The 22707-nt window shown below is 44.8% G+C and overlaps 1 protein-coding gene and 1 long non-coding RNA gene across 6 annotated transcripts; one reads left to right on the top strand and one right to left on the bottom strand.

Moving 5' to 3' along the window:
- Positions 1 to 416: 416 nt before the first annotated feature.
- s1pr2 (sphingosine-1-phosphate receptor 2) lies at positions 417 to 19152 on the bottom strand. 5 transcript variants are annotated; one of them, XM_081716432.1, is made up of 4 exons: positions 19010 to 19151; positions 18751 to 18853; positions 18406 to 18547; positions 417 to 3148 (listed from the first exon to the last, which is right to left on the bottom strand). In XM_081716432.1, exon 4 carries the CDS (start codon positions 3040 to 3042, stop codon positions 1936 to 1938), a length of 1107 nt encoding a protein of 368 aa, XP_081572558.1. In that variant the 5' UTR covers positions 3043 to 3148; positions 18406 to 18547; positions 18751 to 18853; positions 19010 to 19151; the 3' UTR covers positions 417 to 1935. The 5 variants fall into 5 exon arrangements, with proteins under 5 accessions (XP_081572558.1, XP_026888443.2, XP_081572559.1 ...); XM_027032642.3 differs by having other exon boundaries at positions 18793 to 18853; XM_081716433.1 differs by lacking the exon at positions 18406 to 18547 and having other exon boundaries at positions 18793 to 18853; positions 19010 to 19152.
- Positions 19030 to 21011, top strand: LOC113591934 (uncharacterized). The gene is made up of 3 exons (XR_003412260.3): positions 19030 to 19168; positions 19656 to 19813; positions 20077 to 21011. It is a non-coding gene; the product is annotated as an uncharacterized LOC113591934 (long non-coding RNA).
- Positions 21012 to 22707: the final 1696 nt, after the last annotated feature.

Below are 22707 nucleotides of genomic sequence, written 5' to 3'. Positions count from 1 at the left end.
CAGGGTCCAGTTTTGACAAAGTTTGTGTGATGAAGTAAAACATGAAAAGTTTTTTTGCATTTAATTTATTTTATATAAAAGGGATGAACAAAATGTTTATGTACCAATATTAGTGTTTAGGATTGTACCGATTGAACACAGGTAGATTGCTACTAGACACACAACGCTATTGCACACAAGACATTCCATACATATGTACACCTTTTGTACGTACATACATACACACATACATTACATTACATTACCTTACATTACAATACGTACATACAGCCATACGTACATACATACATTCATAACAATACATTTTCATATATGCATAATAAAAAAAACCACATCTTTCCACAGGGTTAAGCAACATTATACACAGAACAAAGGCAACACGTATGCTTGCAGACTCCAAGTCTTCATATAAAAAAGAAAACAAATGCATAAGAATGATTTTGGAAGAGCTGCCAAAGTGCTTTCTCTGATGATCAACAGAGGGACAGACTGTAGCATCAAACATGTGTTTGGGGGGGGAAAAGAATGTGAGGATAGTAATGAAGGATGAGGTCAGCCCTGAACAACAGGAAGCAGCAGGAAATACTGGACCTCCTGTGGCTGCAGGAAAAGGGAAGTTTTAGGTAGAATAATTACCCTCTAACCTATGACACAAGAGTGGCACCCCCTCCATAGATGTGTGCCTCTTCAGGGACACAAGATGAGAGGTAACCTGTTAACGTAATCCCAATGTCAGACCTTCCTGTCTCTTCAACAACGGCATCTTTCAGTCTGGTGTCGTACGTGATCATTTTTAAAGATTTCAAAGTGACCATACCCCTCTTTTTCGACTCAATAAGCAACAAGTCAAATGAGATCAGTGTTCGGTAATACTGTCACAAAGTGAAGCTCTCGCTCACAACACTTCATGCTGACATTCATACAGGGGAACGCGAGACAGAAAGCACGTGTCGCTGCAGTCACGCTACAGCGTTGTCGAGACAAATCCAGCGGTTCACTACCAGCCAGGTGAAACGTGGCAATGCCGTTGTCACTTTAAGGGCGTGCGCTTTCTGATTTCGCCGCCCCTTAGGAATTGTAAAAAAAAGCACAGCACAATAAGCAAAGGTCAGAGAGCAAGAGGCTGAGGGAGATGGACAGAAAGCGTTAATATTGACAGTGTACATGAATATGGCATACGTTTTTACACAGGTGAGAATGCCAGGCAATATAATGAAGTGGATTTTGTTATGTTTTTTGTTGTTGTTTGGTTGTTTAATCAATGTAGTTAATCAAGGGGAATTACACTTACATATAATGGAACACGTAGGAAGATTATGCACTCCTGGCTCAAAATGAGTGCATTATGGAGTGTGATTCTTCACTCCCTGTCATTTCCTTTTAAACAAAGACTGCGGAGCTACACCAAAACTCAGCTTTTATGTGACTTTGGCCAACAAGTCAATTATACATACAATCACAGAATGCTTAAAAGTGCATCATCTTAAACTATGTTTTAAGACAAAAAAACCCTCAATTTTTGTATTTGTTATTGAGGTTGAAACCGTTTTAGTCACTGCCAATGTGATAAAAAAGGTAATAACTGTCACGTAAATGTGAACAACACAGTGAAAAATTAAAGCGTCTTAATAAAAAAGATGAGTAACAGTCTAAAAACATGAAATCGTTCAGTAACAGTGAAAAATATGACACTGAGTCCATACCACAATGGCAATATTTTCTCTGCACTCACATGAGTCCACTGAAAACAATTGCGGATTCACACAGGCCGATGGTTCTCAGAGATGTCAAAGCTGGCACCTCTCTCACCACTCAGGCATCTTCTTGATTCCACAGGTGCGCTGCTCCTCTCAAGTCTCACCTGAAGTCTCCCTGACTTCCTCCCAGCTCTAAATGCACCCACTAGCACAGTTCCCCCACAGACACCCCCTCAACTCATACGCCAGTGGTACAGTCCTGCATGATGGGTGTTGTTTGGTGTTCGTGTTTGTTGGTGCAGTGATCCAGCGAGCTGGAGCTCTTGAGTGGCACCATGCAGCGCTCGGCCGGACGGCCGCACTGGAAGAGGCCCCAGCAGCAGAGCACGCGCAGGAACTCTCGCCGCATGTCCTTACTGCGCAGGGTGTAGATGAGCGGGTTGAGCGCAGAGTTCAGTGTTGCGATGCCGAAGAAGGCATCGGCGTGGCTGAGGATGGGGCAGGAGGACATCTTGCAGGATGTGTCCAGGAGGAGGATGGTGAAGGCAGGCAGCCAGCACACGATAAACACCCCCAGCACGATAGTGACGGTCTTGAGCAGGGCGTAGGCTTGGGAGTTGGTGGCTTCCTGGTGGCTGGAGCGCACTATCAGGTAGATGCGGACATAGAGGATGACAATGGAGAGCAGGATAACGCTGAAGATGGAGACCACAAAGCGGATGTAGCGCCGAGAGTTGAGGGGCAGGACGGCGGAGCACTCGGTCAGTTCGTTGATGCAGTTCCAGCCTATGATGGGTAGGCCTCCCAGGAGGATTGAGGTGACCCAGCACGCTCCGATGAGGAGGAACATTCGGCAGGTCTTGTTGGAGCCATAAACCTTGACTTTGGTGATGGCAATGTAGCGCTCAATGGCGATGGCCAGCAGGCTGAACACCGACGCGGCCAGGGCGATGAAAGCGGTGCCCTCTCTGATGAACCACTGCACCGGCACCAGGTCAAACGTCTTCGGGCCCGAGAAGAAGATGTTGGCGATATAGGCTGAGCCAGCCAGCAGGTCGGAGAAAGCCAGGTTTCCAATGAAGAAGAACATGGCGGAGTGGAACTTCTTGTTCCGGAAGACGGCGATGAGCACCAGGAGGTTCTCCAGGATGATGATGCTGCAGATGATGATGAAGATGATGTTCTTCAAGCCAGGCCCCTCTTTGTTCTTCATGCGTTCGTCCAGCTCATTCTTGTTCAGCTCCTTGGCACAGGCGTAATGTACCTTGATCAGAGTCTTGTTGTAGTACTGGTAGTACTTGCTCACCTTGGGGCCTTCAGGACAGATTTCCATGGCTGTAGGCATTTACCCAACGGCCTGTCTGAGATGCTCTGGGCCTTCAGAATTGGGGGGGAAGCTGCATAGGGCCCAGAGTCACGTCTCAGTGGCCCAGGAAGTCCTTCTGAGTTGCCTGCACACAAACGCATAACAACAGCATGGTCAGTGAGATGGTAGTTAAACGTGGGGAGGGGAGGAGCAGCAAAAATTCCAGGGGCAGTCTTAAATGTAGTTGATGCTCTTTTTAAATTCCCCCCTTGTAGCTTGCACATGTCCTGTTCTTGATACACATGATGTCAAATACACATGAAAAGGATGTGTGTGAGGGATTTTCACTTTGTGTTTTACAGTCTTGTGTTGATCACGCACATACTGGGGATCAAAAAACACCATTGCTAGAGCTCTGGAATTTCCCCTTTGTGAAAGCATTCACCTTACCAAAACCCTGGCAACAGCTGCAAGCTTCACACACTCAAACACACACACACACACACACACACACACACACACACACACACACACACACACACACACACACACACACACACACACACAAACACACACACAAACACACACACAAACACACACACAAAGAGTGTACCAAGAGCCTCCCTGTAGTCTTTTCTACTCCCACAGACAAGGGCTGGAGGTAGCATAGAAAACCAGTGTTTATTGTCTTTGACTTACGACATATCAGTAGTTACATTTTTGAAGAATGGTGAAAAAACACCATCCTTATGTTCCAATTACTGCCATTTAAAGGAATACAGATGAGTAATAGTAGCAGTAGTCATTTTAGATCAAGCAATCACCCCTGGTTAAAAATCCCCATTTAGCTGGAAATGAGTACAGGTTCAAACAAAACCACAGGAAATGCTTTGCATGGGGCTAATTCGTATTCTTAGTTTATCTTGAGTTAATATCCTGCTAAAAGGCCGCATCCTTTCTGCTTATGCCACTTTAAGGTGCAGTGGGATGTGTGTGTGTTCATTTGACATGCTACAAATCCAAGCCCAACAGATTAACAGGCCCACAGTCAAGTAAGTTAACATGCCATATCTAGCCTTCATCTAACCAAGTAATGCTATTTTCTGATGCCTAATGGTCCACTATCTAATCTAGCTAGCATCTTTAATGTGCACAAACAGTCAGGGTCCCCATAGTGTTAGTCATCAGGTTGGGATTGTAACGTCAGTATTTTTGAGTGTTAGTCACTGAGATGACCAAAGTACCACATAGCGTGCTACACACTGTTGCTCTGTTGTTGTACACACTATTCATTTGGTCACCACCTCTTACTCTGTTCTGCAAACCCCATCTCTGATATTGAAAGAAATACAATGTAGAGCACAAAAAAGGAATAGCAGATCTCAAGTTAAAAAAATTCATAATAAGGAATTACTGAGGGAGACTTGTGGCAGGGGCGGGGGGGGTCATTCCTGAGTGTCTGGAAGTGTCTGGAGTGACTCCTGTAGCTTAGGGCTGCCTAATTGCAGCTGTAATTGACCTGCTGTCTGATCATTGGCAGAAGGTGAAGTTCGAAGGTGAGGATCGTCGGCACGAACAAAATGAAAAAATGAAACAGACGCACAAAGTGTTGTTGAAAACAAAAAATGAACATTGGCAAAAAATTGCAAAGCAATTTTATTTTTCATTTTATTTTCAAACACTGTGGATGCTAGTTCTCTTGCACCTTTCCTCATGACTATTCTGCTCGTTTGACCTCGCACAGATGGTGTACAGAATCACAGAGCATCTGAGATGCAAGTCCAAGTTGGCTTATTTGAGCTCTGCTTCACTGGACAATGTCAAGTGTAATGACGCTAATTGGACAGGGCAGCGCTACTACATAATGCAGATATGGGAGATGGGGTAAGGGCAGTCCAAGTCCAGGAAGGGAGATGTGAGTTAATGACACTGAAATAGGTACAGAATATGTTGTTGGAAAAAAAACAAGGAATATTGGCAACATATTGCAAAGCAATTTTATTTTCATGCACTGTGAATGCTAGTTTTCTTGGAACCTTTCCTCTTGACTTTTCTCCTGACCTATGGACAGCTAGGGTTGAGCTTAAAATATGTGTTCTCAATGAAGTCACTGTTCATACACATGCTGAGAGACTGACACATACTCTATATGAATAATTAATAAATGTACTGTGTGTGTGTGGTATATATGTGTGTAGATTACATGTATAGGGTTAATTTTGTTATTTTTATATGTTAGAATTATGTTTCAATTGCATATGTGATTCATAATAAAAGTGTAAAAACTCAACCGCGTTCCTTGGCTGTTATTTATTTTCATTATCGGGTGATGACAATATTGTGACTGAGTCACATTGTGAAGATTGGTCAATACCCAGCTCAGCAAAAGTAGCCTCTTTACAAAGGGGGGTGGGGGGTGGGGGGTGGCTGGAGCTCAGAGACGACTCCATCAAGCAGAATGGCATCCACGGACAAAAGCAGGAATCTGAGACATCTGCATGTTACGCACACACACCCACACACACTCACACACACCATCTTGCATTAGAAAAACAAGGGCTAACACAATGCACACAATTCAAAATCTGTCAAGGAAACGCACGCGTGCACACACGCACATAAAGTAAACATACTGACACACGGCTCTCTACAGCAACAAAAAGACAAAAAGGTGCAGCTGCACATGGCCATGTCTGTCGCACATCTGTAGCCCACAGCCCCTAATAACCTGCAGGACATTTCCTCAAGCAGGAACAAAGAACAATGGCTCTCCTTCTCCACAGAGAACGGTCTGCTCTAAACTCTGGAGGGAAACCGACACCAAACCACACCAGACGACACCCATCGAATTACCGACATTATATATCTCTTTCAAAAGCGAGAAGGAGAGCAGTTCAATATCCTAGGCGGTTTTGAGCCTGCGTACGGCCGAAGCTCACGGCTGCGTGCCGTTTTTTTCCTCTCCACTCTGTACATGGGCTGCGGTGAGCAGACATGACGAGCATGTGCTGCTGCAGGCCGCCTTGCTCTGCAGAAGAGGTCTAACGCTTTAATTGTGGTCGAAAGCATTGTCATGGCCGTTCAGATGAATCGTGATCAGTATGATGGTTTGAGGTTGGAGTTTGGTGTAAATGTGCACATGTGAACTCTGGCCTGGAAGTCTGCTGAGATTGTCAAAAACTTCCCTGTGGCATTGCCACGGAGATCTGTCGGTCACTGAGGGCTTTTGATGGCACGCACGAAACCTGATGGGCAGGTTTCACTGCAGGACTTGCTCCAGTCTTCGGATGCCAGACCCCAGCCCCTCCTCCGAGGTCCCCTCTGGCTGTCTCTGCAGCCGGTGACATGCACGATCGGACATTCCCCTTATCTCAGGTACACAAAGGCCAAGCATAGTATTTATGCCTGCATGAATGCACCACTGCTATAGAGGCTTTCCTAACACACATTATATTTAAGTCTAGTTTGCCTTCATCAGGAAAACCTGCTGAGACTAAGAGCTTATTCCTGTTTAAAAACAATGGTTACACTTGTATATGAGTTAGACTAATTTTACTTCAGAATGACATCCGACACTCACTCAGTACTGGTGTCCTAATACAGCACGTGTTCTTTCTCTGTGCAGTGGGATCTGTTATACTGGAGATAAAAACAGTCCAAAATAAAAATCCCTATTCAGAGTGCAAAAGCTGATCTTGATGTCTAAAGTGGCACTGGCCTCTTGTTGGGTGGCATGTCTTAGAGAGCTGTAGAATGTTAGGTGTAAAGGACGGGAGTGTGTTGTATGCGTGCGGGTGTGTGCGTGTTCACTAAATCTGCGGCCAGCACTATAAAAAGGCCAAAGGAAGTACTTGCTTTGGCAGAAGTAACATCCTGTTCAGAATACACAGTTAGAAGTAAACTAGAAGTATGAGAGAGAGAGAGAGAGAGAGAGAGAGAGAGAGAGAGAGAGAGAGAGAGAGAGAGAGAGAAAGAGAGAGAGAGAGAGAGAGCGAGAGAGAGAGAGGGAGGATGTAGGGATTGGGGAGAAGAGACAGAGAGAGAGGGAGCTACAGGACAAGTTGACCGGTTGGGGGGGAACTATCCTGTTCTGACTACTGCAACTACACTGAGGTCTACATGTGAACCGTCAACAGACCTTGTGTTAGCTAACACATGCAGCCATATACACGGGAGCTGTAACTGTGTTACCCATTAACCTGACTGAGAGCCGGGATCGGCCCGACAGCTCTGCAACTTGAGCTGAGCTCCTCAGAGCAGACTGGGCCCCGCCCGTGGCCCACTGACAGCTCCACAAAAGCCCCAGGTGCTTGTTTGTACTTCCCAAGCAACACCTGATAAGCCCCAATTACTCCCCCCCACCCCCAAATGCCACCTCGCTGGCCAGTTGTTGCCTCCTCTTTCTGCACTGTAAAACCAAGAGCAGCAGTCGTGCTAGGTTACAGCACAGGAGTCTTGCTGTGTTCATCACGCCGCAATTCATCTCGGTTTACTGTAATCACTGCAGTCCGTGCTGCTGAAATACTGAGGGAACCTTTGAGAATATCTTTGTCTTTGTCTGCTTTTTCTGTCCTCTCCCCACTCACACTTAATCAGGCACCATGCAGTTTACTCGCACACCAACGCACTCATTTTCCTACTCAGTCCTGACACTCTTGGGCTTTTAAGGCTCTCTGTATGTGTGTGCGACTATGTGTGAGTGTGTGTGTGTGTGCATGCACGCTGTGCTTTGCCCTTTCACTCCCTTAGCCCCCTCTCCTGTGTATAGCTGTACAATGTTCCATCTCTCGGCTAATGGGAGTGTTAGCGTGCACTACTACTACTACTATACTGAGAGTTGAAAGCCCTTCAGCCTACCTTGCTCTTCCGACCATCACTCACCATCACTGTCATTACAGAGAGCATTCACCAGTCATCTGCTGTGCCATCACACCTACTGCTTTCTTAATATTTTAGTTACATCAGATAAGAGTTTTTTCTCTTATATATACAGTCCAATTGATTTCAAAACCACAAGCCTAAGTGTGAAAATATCTAACATGTTACACTGACAGAGCCCATCTGATCTGGCACAGATGGTGCACAGATTCACTAGACACTGTCAAGTGTAATGTTGCTGATTGGACAGGGCAGAGCTACTACGTAATGCAGAGATATGGGAGATGGGGTAAGGGCAGGCCAAGTCCAGAAAGGAAAGCGTGAGTTAATGACACTCACGCCATTAGAGGTTTCAGAGCACAGAGCTCTCAGACTATAGGAATATACACACTCAGCCTGCTGTTGGACTCTCTACACCTCCCAAGCCACCTTACCAACACATGCCTTACCAATCAAATAGAATTTGCAGTGCATTAGAATTGCACAGAAAATCAACAAACTATGTTTTTATGTATTGATTACACACATGAATAATAACACTCAAAAATACATGTTTACAGTTATGCATTACTTTTAAAAATGATTTTAAATGACTTCAGATATATTGTAAATATATTTTTGTGGAAAAAAAATACTTTCTCCCAATATAATGTACATTTTTGGCAATCCTTTCTTTGAGTAAAAGTCAGGGGTTAAAGCCGTGTAGAGTGAATGTTTCTCAAGGTATTGGTATAAGCTAATAGCTGAGTGAGACTCCATAAATGCACTCCAGAAAGTAGTGGCCACTAACCCACAAACCTTTGACAAATGTAACACTGAGATGTAAATATTTCTAAACATTCCTTCATTTTTGTTTTGTAAAGAAGGATGCTTGTAAATTAAATTTTTTTTTTTTGTAAATGAATAGAAACAAATTCAATCCAAAAAACAAAACTGCATGCACCTACGCTTGCACACGTATACACATATATGCATTTGCTAAAACCCAGCAAAGACAGGAAGACTGAAATGTCAGCACCTTTAAAAAAAAAAAAAAACAAAGCTATAAAGTAGGTGGTTTAGGTGTGAAAAATCCATATCTGAAATCAGTAACATACAGAAACACAAAAAGAGATATAGCGCCATAGTGATGCAAATAGGCATGCTGAAAGTAGTACCAGTTGCACAGAAATTAGTTAGTTAAGCCCCGTCATACAGACAGAACCGCACATAATGCTACAACAGCTGCTGCACGCTACAGCTCTCCTACCATTCATTATCCATGGATGCAAGCCCTGCACACAAACACACATGCATGCAAACTCAGAAACACAAATACACACACACATGCACGTACATAATCATTAGTCTGGCACCATGCTGTGTTTCACAGTAGACTGCTGGTACTGCTACTGTGCCTCCTTCTGCCACACTCTGTCTCATAACCTCCTCGAGCCTCTGCTCTCTCTCTCTCACACATGAGACACACACACACATACACACAGTTCCTGGAACAGTAGTGGCCTCTGCACTGGACAGCAGGGCAAAGAGAGGTTCTGTTCTGCACTGACCTTTGGCCCCCAGGTCAACAGTGGCTCTGCCTGTTTCTGCCTGAGAGAGATGCAGTTAAAGCTCCGGTGTGAGGAACTGCTATCAGAGCTCCCTTCAACCCTGCCTGACAGAGCCGCTGAGACTGACACAAATGTGTGTGCGTGCGTATGTGCATACACACAGAGAGAGAGAGAGAGAGAGAGAGAGAGAGAGAGAGAGAGAGAGAGAGAGAGAGAGAGAGCACGCAACAGAGAGAGCTGGCCTGCGGAGACATAACAAGATGGATACACTCCTCTTTTCTCCTCTCCATCTCTTCTTATCTGCAGGAGATGGCCGTGGGCCACTGTGCTACCAGACAGTGTGATGATGCACTCAAGCCTGAGACCAGAGCACACACCAACACCCAGACAGGTGCAGACACACCCACATGCTCGTTTCATCCCTTTCTCCCCAGGACTAGGCATCCGGATCCTAGAACCAAAAAGGAACCTTGCCATTTTGAAAAACACACAAACAAACAAAACAAAAAGTACTTTATTGTGTCAGGACAACTGACAAGGTATGTGTCCTCTGTTGTCTTCTGGTTTTGCTAAATAGTTAGGACAATTTTGTCCTAGAAAAAGATACACACCCACACTCACAAAAATGTGTGAATGTACTGTACTATAACTGACCAGATGTTCTGTAAACATTTACCCTTCCACAGCACATCAGCAGTTCTTACAGATAATCTGAGGATGTATGGCCATAGTGACTATGATCACACAGGAGAAACCATCAGTGGTGTTATGTGTGGCTGTGAGTGCGTGTATGTAATCTGATGCCATCACGCAGTCGAAAAGCGTTTTCCCTCACACTCACGTCTGCCAGCACCGCCACTAAGAGCACAGGCAGCACGGATCACCTGCAGTCCAGACCACTGACTCACTGCTTCTGTCCCCGAGCTCATGCTCTATGGGGGCCGCGTTACAGAATGGTGCTACTACAGTCCCGGAGCCTGCCCCACCCCACCTTGCCCCGCTCTCCAGCTCGGAGCTGCACAGACAGGCTGAGAGAGGGACACAGATGGAAAAGATGAGATAGCGTGATTACAACGCCATATGCTAACCTGTGGTATGTGAATGTGCTGATAAAAATCTAAAATGACTAGCGATGTAACTCCGCACACGAGAGTCACTTAAATCTGCACTAGACAAAAACAGGAGACAACGAAACAAGAATGACAATGAGTGCTGATTACAGGCTGGTGTTGTACACTTTTGTTTTTAAAAGGCCATGTGCCATGTGGACAGAAATATTATGGTAATCTGCAGAAATTTGGAAATTTGTTGGAAACTGCAGCTTCTTGGGGAGGGGGAGCTTGCTTTTAGAATGCATGTAAATCTAGTCTATGCTTCGTCATTCTCTCGTGGTCTTTCTTTCTGTCCACGTCCACCTTTCACGCACACACACGCACAAGCACACACAGACACATACTATTTTTTTATGGTCTATTTATGGTTGCCATTTATTTGCTGGTGAGTTCTTAGCACATGGGTGAGAGACAGGAACAAGGGCATGTGCAAAGATGTGCATTACAGACCCAGTCTCAGTGACCCCCCCCCCGCCAACCCCCTGTCTGCCCTACAGGGGGCCAGTCAGCAGAGGAAGGGGGCACCTCCATGGAGGTTAGAGTATCACAGTCACTCATCAACCCAGAAAAGCAGATTTCTAAATCAGCATGTTGCACATACGTTTTGACTTTTCTCTCTGGTTCTCCCCCGTCCCATTTTCTGTTTGTGAAGACTCCATCCAGTGTCCGCACACGCTCACACGCACGCATGCCCCCTCCTCCGACCTCTATCCTACATTTAAAAATCACCATGAAGATCAAAGTCTGGAGTCACAAAGAGATTAATTAAACCCACCGTGCCGGACTGAGCCGGAGACGTGCCCCCCGCCCCCACCATGGGGCCATTAACCCGAGCAGCTAATGTCATATCACCGAGGGCTTGAAAACACTTGAATGGTAAGACCTCACAGACAAGAACTTTTTATAGAAATAAGGGCATTCAACCAGTAAGAGCTCAGTCACACTCATACTACTCTTGCTGTGGTTTGACACCGGTGTGACCCAAAGATATGAAGCTCAAGGGTGAATTCAAATGTGACAAGTGCAGGGAGCCAGATCTGATGCAGGGTGTCTCTCACTCTGAAACCTGCATGTACAACTGTACATCCCTTAACGAGAGGCTGGGGAGAAAGCTCATGCTGGCTTTGTCTGATTCCCCCGTGTGCTTGTTCCTAGCTGTCACTAGAGCACATGCCACACCCCTGCTCAGATTCTCCTGCTTTAATTGGACGAGTGTGTCCGTGCGTGAGTGTGCGTCTATCTCAGCTAGATGCTAGAAAAGAAACAATGCCAGACATAGGAGCACGATAGGATTTTCAAGCCTACATAAGATTTTGTGCACAGTGGTTTGGTGATTAGCATGTTTGCCTCTCTGGTCTTGGGTTTGTGTCCCGATCCTGGTGGAGCCCACATGGACCCCGCCACCCCCCGAGTTTGTTTACTCTGGACTCTCCAGTTTCCTCCCACAGTCCAAAAACATGGAGGTTAGGTAAAAAAAACTGGTCATCCTAAAATTGTGTGTGTGTGTTTGAGAGAGAGAGAGGAGAGAGAGAGAGAGAGAGAGAGAGACTGTATGGCTGCATGCCCAGTGATGAATGACACTGTCCTGGGTGTTATCTTGTCTCTCTCCTTCCTTGCACCTGTTGGAGTCTTCCCTGGAGGGCTGTGGTTTCCAGATCTGTGTACGTGATGTGCAATTGGTTGCTGCTTCTCAAAGGTGTTTTTGGCTAGGCATAAAGGTTGTCAGGTAGTGAGTTGATTACAGTGTCCTTGGGTGCTGAGAATGGAATTACATGTGTAACTTTATATCACACCATCTTTCACCGTAAATGATTAGAAAAGGCAAAACGGAGTCATTCATAAGGTAATAAGACGACTAGCCAAAGTGACAAAAGAGGAAATTATCTGATTTAAGCTATGAAACGGGCTATTCCTGAAACATACGTGTACACAAGTGTGTGCAAGATTTGGCTGTTTCACAAAAAGCTGAAGAAAAAAAAAGAAGATCTTCCAGGCTTTCTCAGGCCTTCCTGACATGTCAAAATGTTAAAGGGAGGCTACACAGCCTCCCATGTGCACCCATTAATGCAAAACACAGACACGATCACACTTGAATGGAGTGACATGGACCATGCTCCCAGGAGGAAGTTTAAAAGCGCAGGAGTCCGTGCTGTTCTTCCAGAACTCTCCCAGAGTTCGTGATGCCTTAACTTTCCCACTGGGTGTGGTTAGGCTTCTGTTCACAACAATCTGGAGCAGATCAAATGCAAGTGCTTAGCCGAATGCATCACATCACGAAGGTCGCGGTACGGCAGCTGGACGAGAACCACGCTGATCTGCTCACGCTGATCAGAGCAGCACTTTAACCAAACCCAGCTCAGAACCAGAGACGCTAGCCGGGGACAGAAGGGACTCCTGAAAAATCAAATAAAGTAGTGTGTAAAAATATAATCACATGGAACTTCTCCAGGAAAGGCCCTGCTTCTAGGGGGCCCAGCAGGGAGGCGGAGCTTCAGCTCCGCACGTCCATCTGTGGAAGTGCCCTTAGCCGAGCTGCTCCACAAAGCCTCATGGCCAGCCATTCAAAAGAAAGAAAGAAAAAAAAAAAAAAAAAAAACGCCCCCAAGGGCTGTTGTGCGATAAGCAGTCGGCCAGAACAGCAGGACCTACCAGCACTGGGAGAAAACAGTCAGGACAGAGTTTTAAAAAATGGGTTTAAATAATGGATACAAAGCCCGTAGGAATTCTGAAAGAATGCCGCTGTGTGCGGAAGAGGCTGCAGAAACACTGGGAGGTATTGTCTGAGCCTCTGCGCGTCCTGTCTGCACATGTGCGCGTTTTTTGAATCTTATCGCTGTGCGTACATCTTATCAATGACCCGTGTGTTTGTCACGGGTCACTTCTGGGTGCACTGCATTCACCAGCTCAGGACTGTCGAAGGGACAGTCTGCCCATTTACCTACAAAAGCCCAGTGAGAGACAGTTCAATCTGCGCGACGTCTATTTCGACAAAGTGTGTGTATTTTTAGCGCTTCGTGCAAACTCTTAAACAAGAGTTGTGCAAGGTGGTCTCATCTAGTTTCAGTTGAGCACCAGCACAATCTTGTGTAATCTCCCATGTCAGCACATGGCTATGCAACAGTTCTGCAGCACAAGTCGACTGTGGCAAATGCCCCAGGAGGACGCGGGACAGGCTGGCCCTGCCATTCTCATGCTAAGAAGCACCATAGTGTGGGGAAGGATCCACCTTTCACTGCTGCCCATGGACATTCATGAACCTGCATTAGCACGCTCATGGGTCTAATACCATCACAGAGAGCTGAGGCTGAAAGGAAAGGGCTCGGTGGGGACAGATGAGAGAGAACCCCCAACCCAGCCCAGCCCAGCTCTCCATGCTCCCCATGCCCCGCCAGGGCCGGTCTGCTCCAGCTACTCCAGCTGCTCAAACAAAGGCTGGAGTAGGGTACGATGTGCTGTCTGCCCAAAGCCTGGGGGGGGGGGGGGGGGGGTTGGGGTGGGGGTGGACTGGGTCACTGATGTGCCCCTCTCTCTGCCTACCTGCCCGGGGCTCTTGGTGGCAGGTCCACCTTGCCAAAAAACCCTGACGGCAAAGTGGGATGGAGTGCTTTGGGCCACAGTTCCTTTAGAACAGAGCTCTCATGCCTTCATGCTTCAGCAGTGCAAGAAAGGTTTCCAAGACTCTTTGTAGCTAGGAAAGTTGAGAATATCATCATAATGTGGCAGACAGCCAGGGGTTCGGGGTTTTATGCCATTGCAAACAGTGCACCTGTTTTTTGGTTGATGGACTTTTTTTTCCCTCTTCTTTCTGTTTTCGCTGAAGCAACAAAGATGTCACCACACAGACAGCAATCAACGAGACTTGAAACAAAACCTACAAGGCCAAAAGCAAAAAAAAGAATTTATGCTGAAGGAAGGAACTTTCTAAAAAGCATGACTGCACAGGCTTCTGAGAACATTTCAGTTGTGATGACAGTCAAAACCTCACTACAGAAAGGAAAAAAGAGAAGAAGATAAAGAGAAAAGGCTTTAAAATGAAAGCAAATAGAATTTGTGTCACTTATGAAATACAAGATTAGAAAACCGATGTCATTTTGTACCAAGTATCAGCTAGAAGGCTTAAGTCAACAGTAAGAAGCAGACCTTTTAATGCTCTTCCATTTGCTCACGGCCTGTCCTAAAATGGCTAAAGTCTTATCCTAACTGGTGCTCTACTCAGTAAATATTTACAAAGTTCTCCCTATGGACCTCTCGCTACATCTGTCTGTAGTAAACATACAAATTGTGCTGGGTGCCTGCACTGTATACCGCATAAATTTCAGGATGTGCTCTCAATTGTCCCAAAGCTAAATTAACGCATGCTACTGTTTATAAGTCAGACACACAGGACGGCTCACAGGAGAAAGGAGAATCAGGGTGTATGTGAGTGAACAGCACTGATCGCAGATTGTAGACAGACAGTGTGTTTCAGGGTGACTCCCATTTCTTGGCTTGAGGTGGGGGGGAGTTGGTGGCTGGGAGCTCCTCCTCGCCGGCTGAGAGATGTAACTTGTTGAGCAGCAGGCTCTCGAAACAGAAGGCGTTTATTTTGCTGCAGCTGCCACACCCAGGGAAAAGCATTTCTCAGGCCAGGCGGCGCGTGCGGGCTGGCCCGAAACAGCCCAGGGCGGTGGAGGCCTTATGGCCTGGGTTAATATCACACTACAGCCAGTCACACGATCTGCCTGTCTGGTGAACTCGATCAGTGAAAATACTGCAAGGGATTTACTGCAAGCCATCGGGCAAGAGTTTCGCTGGGCTTCACAAGATATCACTCATCATTGTGTGGCAGAAGGGTGTCCAGAGTGATGCCCGCTCTGCCATGCAACCATGACCACTATGCTGTGGTCACGTTTGGGAAGCCATTTACCAGTAATTATTCTCAGCTTGTATTTGGCTATTCTGAGTACTCTGAGAAATAATTTTTTTTCATGATGTTTGGAAGCTGCTTTTTGTTCCTGAACCCTCACTGGGCAGACTGTGAGTGTGACCCATGTGAGGGGCACAAACTTCCCCAGTGACAGCTCTCTGCCGTGCTCCACCCATGCAGCCGAAGCTCCCTGCTCGAGAGTCCTTGAAGAATTGCTCCGCCCACACAGCGACACGGCTCCACCCGTAACCCCTCACGTGACCAAGCCCAAGAATCCCACACTTCCAGTTCCCACCGCTGCCTGCCTCCTTCATTTGTTTATCCTTCTGTTCACTTATACATCTGTTTATTTATCTGCTTGTTTATTTAGCTTCCTTTCTCATGCATTGCTCATGGTCCTGCTTCAGTAACAGCAGTCAGGTTTCATGTGTGGCCTTGTGATGTGCAGGCTGACTCATAAGGAGTGAATTACCCTCTCAAACTGCATGCCTGTAAGGCAGGGTTGAAATCTGGGTCAGAAAACCCCTGCCCTCACCTACAACCATTTTTGGTATATGCAGGTTCCCATAATTCCCAGAGTCCCAGAGGATTGTCCCACACAGCTGTCCCACAAAGCATTAACTTTATTTGCTATCTAACGAACAGCCACGTAAGTAGCAGCTATCTGCACCATGCTGACTGCCTACTCCTATCTAATCATTTCACTTGTTTATATTCATTTACCTTATATCATATTCATTTAAACAAGACATTCATTACCCAAGTACCAGAGCTTTTAGTTCGTTTCCTGAGTGCGAGGAGATTTAAGGGCTGAACACTACGTGTGCCCGGAGAGGTCATAGCCCAGAGTTTACATGTATAGACAGTAGGATTCTGAGCCTCTTAGGTGTGATGGGACTGTAGTATTGTGACTGTTTATGACTGGTGCCAAGACTGTTGTTATATGTGGCATTTTGTTATGAGGGTCAGGTTCTGTGAGACATCTGCTTCCCTTAAAATCCAGATACTGGCTTGGGGTGAGTCTGTGTCAAGGCAGCAGGGCATTATGGGTACCATGGTTTCTAACAGGTGCACACCACGCTGCCTGATCTGTGGTCACAGCTGGACGTCACTGACAAGGAAGGCTGCTGTCAGAACCCGCAACAGTTTGTGGTTGGCCAAAATCAGCACTGACAAAGCCTGGGTTCATATGGAGCAAGCGCAGACCACACCCTAACTATGCTTTTACCGGGAGGGTGTGCTGCCGACGCCTGAATGCAACACCCCAAACCAGCAGGTCTGCCCTTTCAGACCAACCATCTATTGACCCAGCGCCTCATTCAACATCCGATATTCCTGCTTTCCTTCATTTGTCCTCCCTTGCCCTGGTGACCTTGGAAATGATGTTATCATCATGTTGAAAAGATTGCAGCTACATTCACAGCATTTGGTAACTCCATTTGAGCCTATTGTTTATACAGTCTGGCTGCAGTCAGGGACCAGACAGATAATTCAATCTAGAGCTCTCTAGAGAACAACACTAGAGAGAAAGGCTGCACGCACACAGCTAATATTCCTCAAAGTCTGCAGCACTGCAATTGATAGACGAACACCTTTCATCAATGCAATCATGGTACTTCCTCCATATCATCTTATCTTTAAAAGAAGAGTCATCACGTACCATGAGAACAGATAACCAACCCACCCCCCACCCCCACACTTTCCATTTCTCACCCTCTTTCTCTTTCTGACATGCCAGGGTGTCAGTGGAGAAAGATTAACACTGTGTTCATGGAGCATGTTTTGTTCAGCCCTGTAAGACGTTCTCCCCTTAGCCTTGTCTGAGAGATAGATCCATTTAATTATTTGACCTGAATTAAACGGCCCGTATGGCTTAGTCTACGCCAGAAAAAAAATATAGACGAAAAAGGATATTAGATCTTTAAGATACAACAATATTGACCCAAGTGCATTCCACTGACTCACTTCTCAATAAACCGTTTACAAATGGGTTTTTCCAGTCTAAAGACCTTATACACTACAACGCTCTTAGCGTATAAGGTCTGATTGTGTGCTCTTTATGCAGATTTTCATACTCCTTAAGCGAAAAGTCAAAAACCGCGCGCTTGTAAGGGTTCCCGTGACTGACACGTTAGGGGATCGCCCGAAGAGTAGACGCTAAGCCTTAAACATAATAGCACAAAAGCCTTTTGTCTTATTAATACATCCTTTAGGAACAATGGGATTAATGCGGTGGCGGATGGGCAAATCCCCGAAACTCCGAAAGGGGAAGGGGGTGTGTGGGGGCAGAGACAGCGTAGACTACACAGTGTAGAGCAGCACCCTGAGATGCAAGACAAACATCCTCGCTGACAAACGACTGACACAATAAACATTGTGTAGTAACCTAAAGTAAGTCAGCAAGAACCTGCAAAGTTGATGTTTAACTCCACACACGTTACACATTAAATGAGGTCTTCACCAGAATCAAAATACAGCCTTATGTCTTACTCTCAAAGTGGGTGTATTTGCTGAAGTAAAAGAATATAACGTAGAGCTACATAGCTAGCCAGCTAAGTGACAGTAGTCTGTCATAAACTTATCTAGCTAGTTAGCTAATCTAGCAGATAACCTATAATAGGTTAGCTAGATAGAGGTATCTGTGATTCGAATAACCTTTTTATTTGACTTTATTTGCTAATATTCACTGACATTAGAAATACAAATAAATAAAAGCACCCCAAAAGCAAATAAAAAGACGTGGTTTTTGAAAGGATGTTAGTCAGCTAACTACTGTGAAAAGCAAAGGTAGGTGACAGGAAAAAATCTTGATAGCTAGCGTTAGCAATTTTGTAATCTGTGAAAGTGGCCTCAAATGTCTGATTAATAGGTTTAAATGACCTGTAAAATAATCCAGTCTCAAACTACTCGTCTTTATCCAGGCAATCCTAGCTGTGGTTAGCGCAGACACACTTACCCCATGTGAGATACCCGGAGGAGAGAAGAGTGCGCTGGTATCGACGGACTTCATCCACAAAGCCCACATTAATTTAGTAATTCCTGACCGGTTGATTCCGTTGACTCGGAGATTGCGAGTTTTTCAAAAAGTCCGTCAAATCCTGGTACAATAACCAAAACTTAGCCCGAGAATGTTATAACCATTAAAGTATCAACTCTAAAACAGTAACTCGTAATCACTGCTGGAGTAGCTTTGAGTGTCCTCCAGCCGGTTTACGCCGTAAGCGCTACCTATGAGCTAACTAGCCAGCATTTTAAAAATCCGTTCGTAGCATTTACGTTACAGTGAAGTAAATCCACTGACCGGGCGCGAGTGGTCTCGCTCGCTCGCGGAACAACAGCTTACCCACGAGGGCTTGCGCGCGCACCTTCCACGAATCGTAGGATTGCGGCGTGCAGCACCTGGACTGTGCGTTTATACAAACAAACAAACAAACAAACAAACAAACAAACAAAAAACCGTAGCTAGCATGAGAAAAAAAGTATTCTTTCAGAATTCTCCGATTTCAAAACCGATTAAGATTGAAGGACAGAAAACACTGGCTTTAGTGTAAAGCTGTTACGTTTTCTCCTTTTCTCCGGGAACCAAATGAAGTCCAGATGTTTTTTCTTCTTTTTCGTTCCACCTTCTCACTTCCTCTCTCCTCGCTCTCCCTCGCTGGAAGTTCTGTGCGTCTCACGTTTAAACTCGGACCCTTCAGCTGTGATGCGTCTCTCCCGTGGTGACTATCCACAGTCAAACTGCACCGATTCTAGATGCTTTAACGCACTTCTTTAAATGTTTGCATATTCTAAGTAGAAGACTGAATCATTTAGGATACAGAGAACATTTTGCCCTGCATGATCGTTTGCTTGGTCAATTTAGATTATATCCCAGATATGAAGAATAACCACAACGACAAACTGTGTTGACCATCATATGATTATCTTTCTCGTGTGCTATGTGTAACAGATAACAAATGAGTGACAGCTCAGTTCTGGCCCACAACTACTACTTTAATCTACTACTGTCATGGCATGACAGCAATGACATTGACCAAATTTGAGTGCCAGCAAACATATTGTAAATGGCTGTTTACCATTTGGCTAGTTTTAACTCACATTAGACTTGTCAGGTGTGTGAGTGTGTTCAAGACTGTTTCTGTATGCCAGTACAATGTCTTAGGTGTCTTTGTGTCAAAGCTGTAATCTTTTTCTGTTTTTTATTAGCTGTGCCTCAGGTGAGTGGCCTGGCCCAGGCTTGCTTGTCATCTGGGTTGTGTTGCGTCGTGCATGGTCATGAAAATGCAGGATAAGGATTTCATGGCACGCATAGCAATACAGTAAAATCCACCTCACCGTCAGTGAAAGACAGAGAAGCATTACAAGTTGAGTGCCATTCTGACTCATTCATAAATGTTCAGTATTGAAATTGCTGGTGCATGGTTAGATTATCAGCAGTGGACCGGTATGACCAAGTCATGATCATGGGTTGAGCAATGATTCTGGTAAAAATTGCAACAGAAATTATATCTCAGACGGTTAGAAAGTTAAACCGTCTATGGTTATTTTCAGAGAACACAGAAGTGTAACCTGCGACAAAAACCACTGACTGATGAAATTTCACCACAATTTTTTTTTTTTTTTCTAGAGAAAAAAGAATCTTCCAATAAAATCCCTGCATATCTCTCATCTTAGGGGAGGGGGTCAGGGACCCTGACCTCACTTCCTGCTAGTGCGTCTCACAGGCACAGGATTGTCTGTGAGAATGTGACAAGGCTCATGGGACACGCGCACATCTGGCAGCTGTTTGCACCCTCCACTTTAGGCTCTGCACCAAAGCCCCTTATAGATTTGGTGCTCTCCACAGGAAATTCGCCAAAATAGTAATAAAAAATCCCTCCTATTTTCCAAAATGTATAAATCCTTTTGCCCACTGAAAAATTCCACTGAAGTTGGTGCCTTACAAAAGATAGGACACAGAACTCATTTGGTCTGCCACAAGTTGGTTTCCACCACAACATTTCTTCTTCTTACACAAATTCTTGTTTTAGGTGGCATATTTCTTCATTCCTTGGATGCAATCAAGTAAACAGCAAGTAATCCCTTAAATATAAACTGTTCACCAAACATAGACATTCATGGATGAGTCAAGATAAAACTAATGATGTTCAGTATCAGAATTCCACATTGCCCCTTTTGGATTTCCCTCAAATCAATGATGTTTTTTTTTCTTTCTTTCTTTTTTTAAGACTAGTGAGATTTGGTATTTTTTAAACATTTTCAAATGAAAATACTCATAATCTAGCTAACTCTCAAATATGAGCATGTTTTTAATCTTTATCTTCACATCCTTATGTGGAAGGATTCCCTCTTTATTAAAGGCTGCGGGTCCAGAACGGACATGCCTTCGGTTAGTAAAGTTTGTGTAGCCTATATGCAGAGACGTGTTCTTCTCATGCTTCACCAGCTTGTGGTTTAAACAGGCTGCTATTCTTTCTCATCATACACTGAACAAGTTTAGATCTCTACATGTCCAAACTCTACCGAACGTGAGTGTGTATAAACGAACTATCCGCAAATACTGTAGATTCTGCACTTCTACTCTTTGTGTTTGCTAGACAGACTGAGCATTTGAATTAACCAGTGTGAAGTCCTTTTTTATGTAAAACATTTTTAAGTGAGTTTTCTAACTCCTGAAGGTTCTTGAAGTACAGCCTAATTGACAGCGACTACCCTTACTACCCTTACTACCCTTACTGTTGTGGCTCACTATCATGTTAACATGAGCAATGCTACATGAGCAATTTATCAGTTTATCAACACATTTCATTTGTTGAGATGTGCTGATCTCAAAAGAACAAATGAGTTGCTTATAGGGGAATGAGTTTACACTGATATGTGATATGATATAGCGCTCTTACTGTATTTCAATTTTCAAGAGGAAGTAAATCAATTTCCTCCAAAACTGGGAAAAAGCAGTAAACAGCCAGCACAAAACCTTCCTCTTTCAGTAACATGTTGAAGAAGGGGGGATCTGAGCTTTCTGTAGCTGTCATATGAGTCACAGTCATCCGTCATGGTCAGTGATCTAATTCAACATAAATTTAAAACATTAGGCCTAAAATGATGCCTTGTGAGACGAAATGTGCTTGAATGCAATATAAGATATTACGACTCAAATCATTCACACCGAAGGGAAGTAGATTTGGTCAAGCTGTACCAGCTCGAATGCACCAATTTAAAGTCAAATGCTTTCATGCCTGTTTTTGGCTGAATAGACAGATGATCTTATATCCTTTGAAAATGTTACTTTATGACCATAGTTTTAATAAGGGGATTAAACAGAGGCATTATCTGTTGCTTTCCATCTGGTTTGTCATGTACAAACCAGGCAGCAGAAGTACATTTGTGTCATGTGAGTCTAGAGTCAGTTTGTAAACTGTGAATGCACTCCTATACCAGCAGGATAAGAGATATAATTAAAATGACTTTTCATCTCCTTGACACAGTATGTTACTGTGTAAAAACTACAAACATCTCTGCGACTCAGATTTTTTGAAATGAAAATGCTCCATAAGCCTAGACCTAAAACCGAACAGAAATACCTAATTTCTTTGTTCTTGGAAGTATGCTCTTGTGATTAGTCACTCCACATAGAACTGACCAATCAGACCGACTTTACTCTATTTTATATAATCTACCCACTGAAACTGTAGTGATTTTGGGGGGGGGGGGGGGGGGTGAGACATTCACTTCATTCTTTTTCTCATTATTGAGATATTAATTCAGAGCACCTTGAGTCAAAATGGCCTCATTAATCATCCATGAGTGGTGTAAGTGTGGGCTCTGCCACATGTCTGTGAGACCTCTTCACAGGTTATGAAGTAGACGTGGCTGCCTCCACACCCAATGGGCTTTACCCATTATCACCTTTGTTCCCGCCTCTTGAATCAGCTTTCTGGGTTCACGAAGCGATGCTTATGCACCCTGGGGATTTTGACCTCCTAGGTATCTCTGAGAGAGCTGGGCGTAAGTCTTTGGCTCATTGTTGTTTGACATATGCCCTCGTGCAGGGTAAAAGAGTTCTCACATTATTTCAGCAAGGGCAGGAAAGGCTGTTCCCATGTTCTGAGGTTTTGTGTTTGCTGGTCTTCATGTTGATTACTATGTATGTGTGTTCTTGGTGTTGGGTTTCATTCTAGAGACTTCACTCCTCCTGTTCAGGCAGAGATTGGAGAGGGAAAGGCAGAGAGGGAGAGAGAGCTAATGGGGGGCTCGA

This window comes from Electrophorus electricus, chromosome 6 (genome assembly GCF_041902795.1).
Source record: "Electrophorus electricus isolate QZ-2024a chromosome 6, ASM4190279v1, whole genome shotgun sequence".
Lineage (NCBI taxonomy): Eukaryota > Metazoa > Chordata > Actinopteri > Gymnotiformes > Gymnotidae > Electrophorus > Electrophorus electricus.
This window is presented reverse-complemented; position numbering and strand designations above follow the sequence as displayed.

What these genes read in the sequence shown, in the direction of transcription:
- s1pr2 (XM_081716433.1), bottom strand. Translation starts at nt 3,042, where the DNA reads ATGCCTACAGCCATGGAAATCTGTCCTGAAGGCCCCAAGGTGAGCAAG.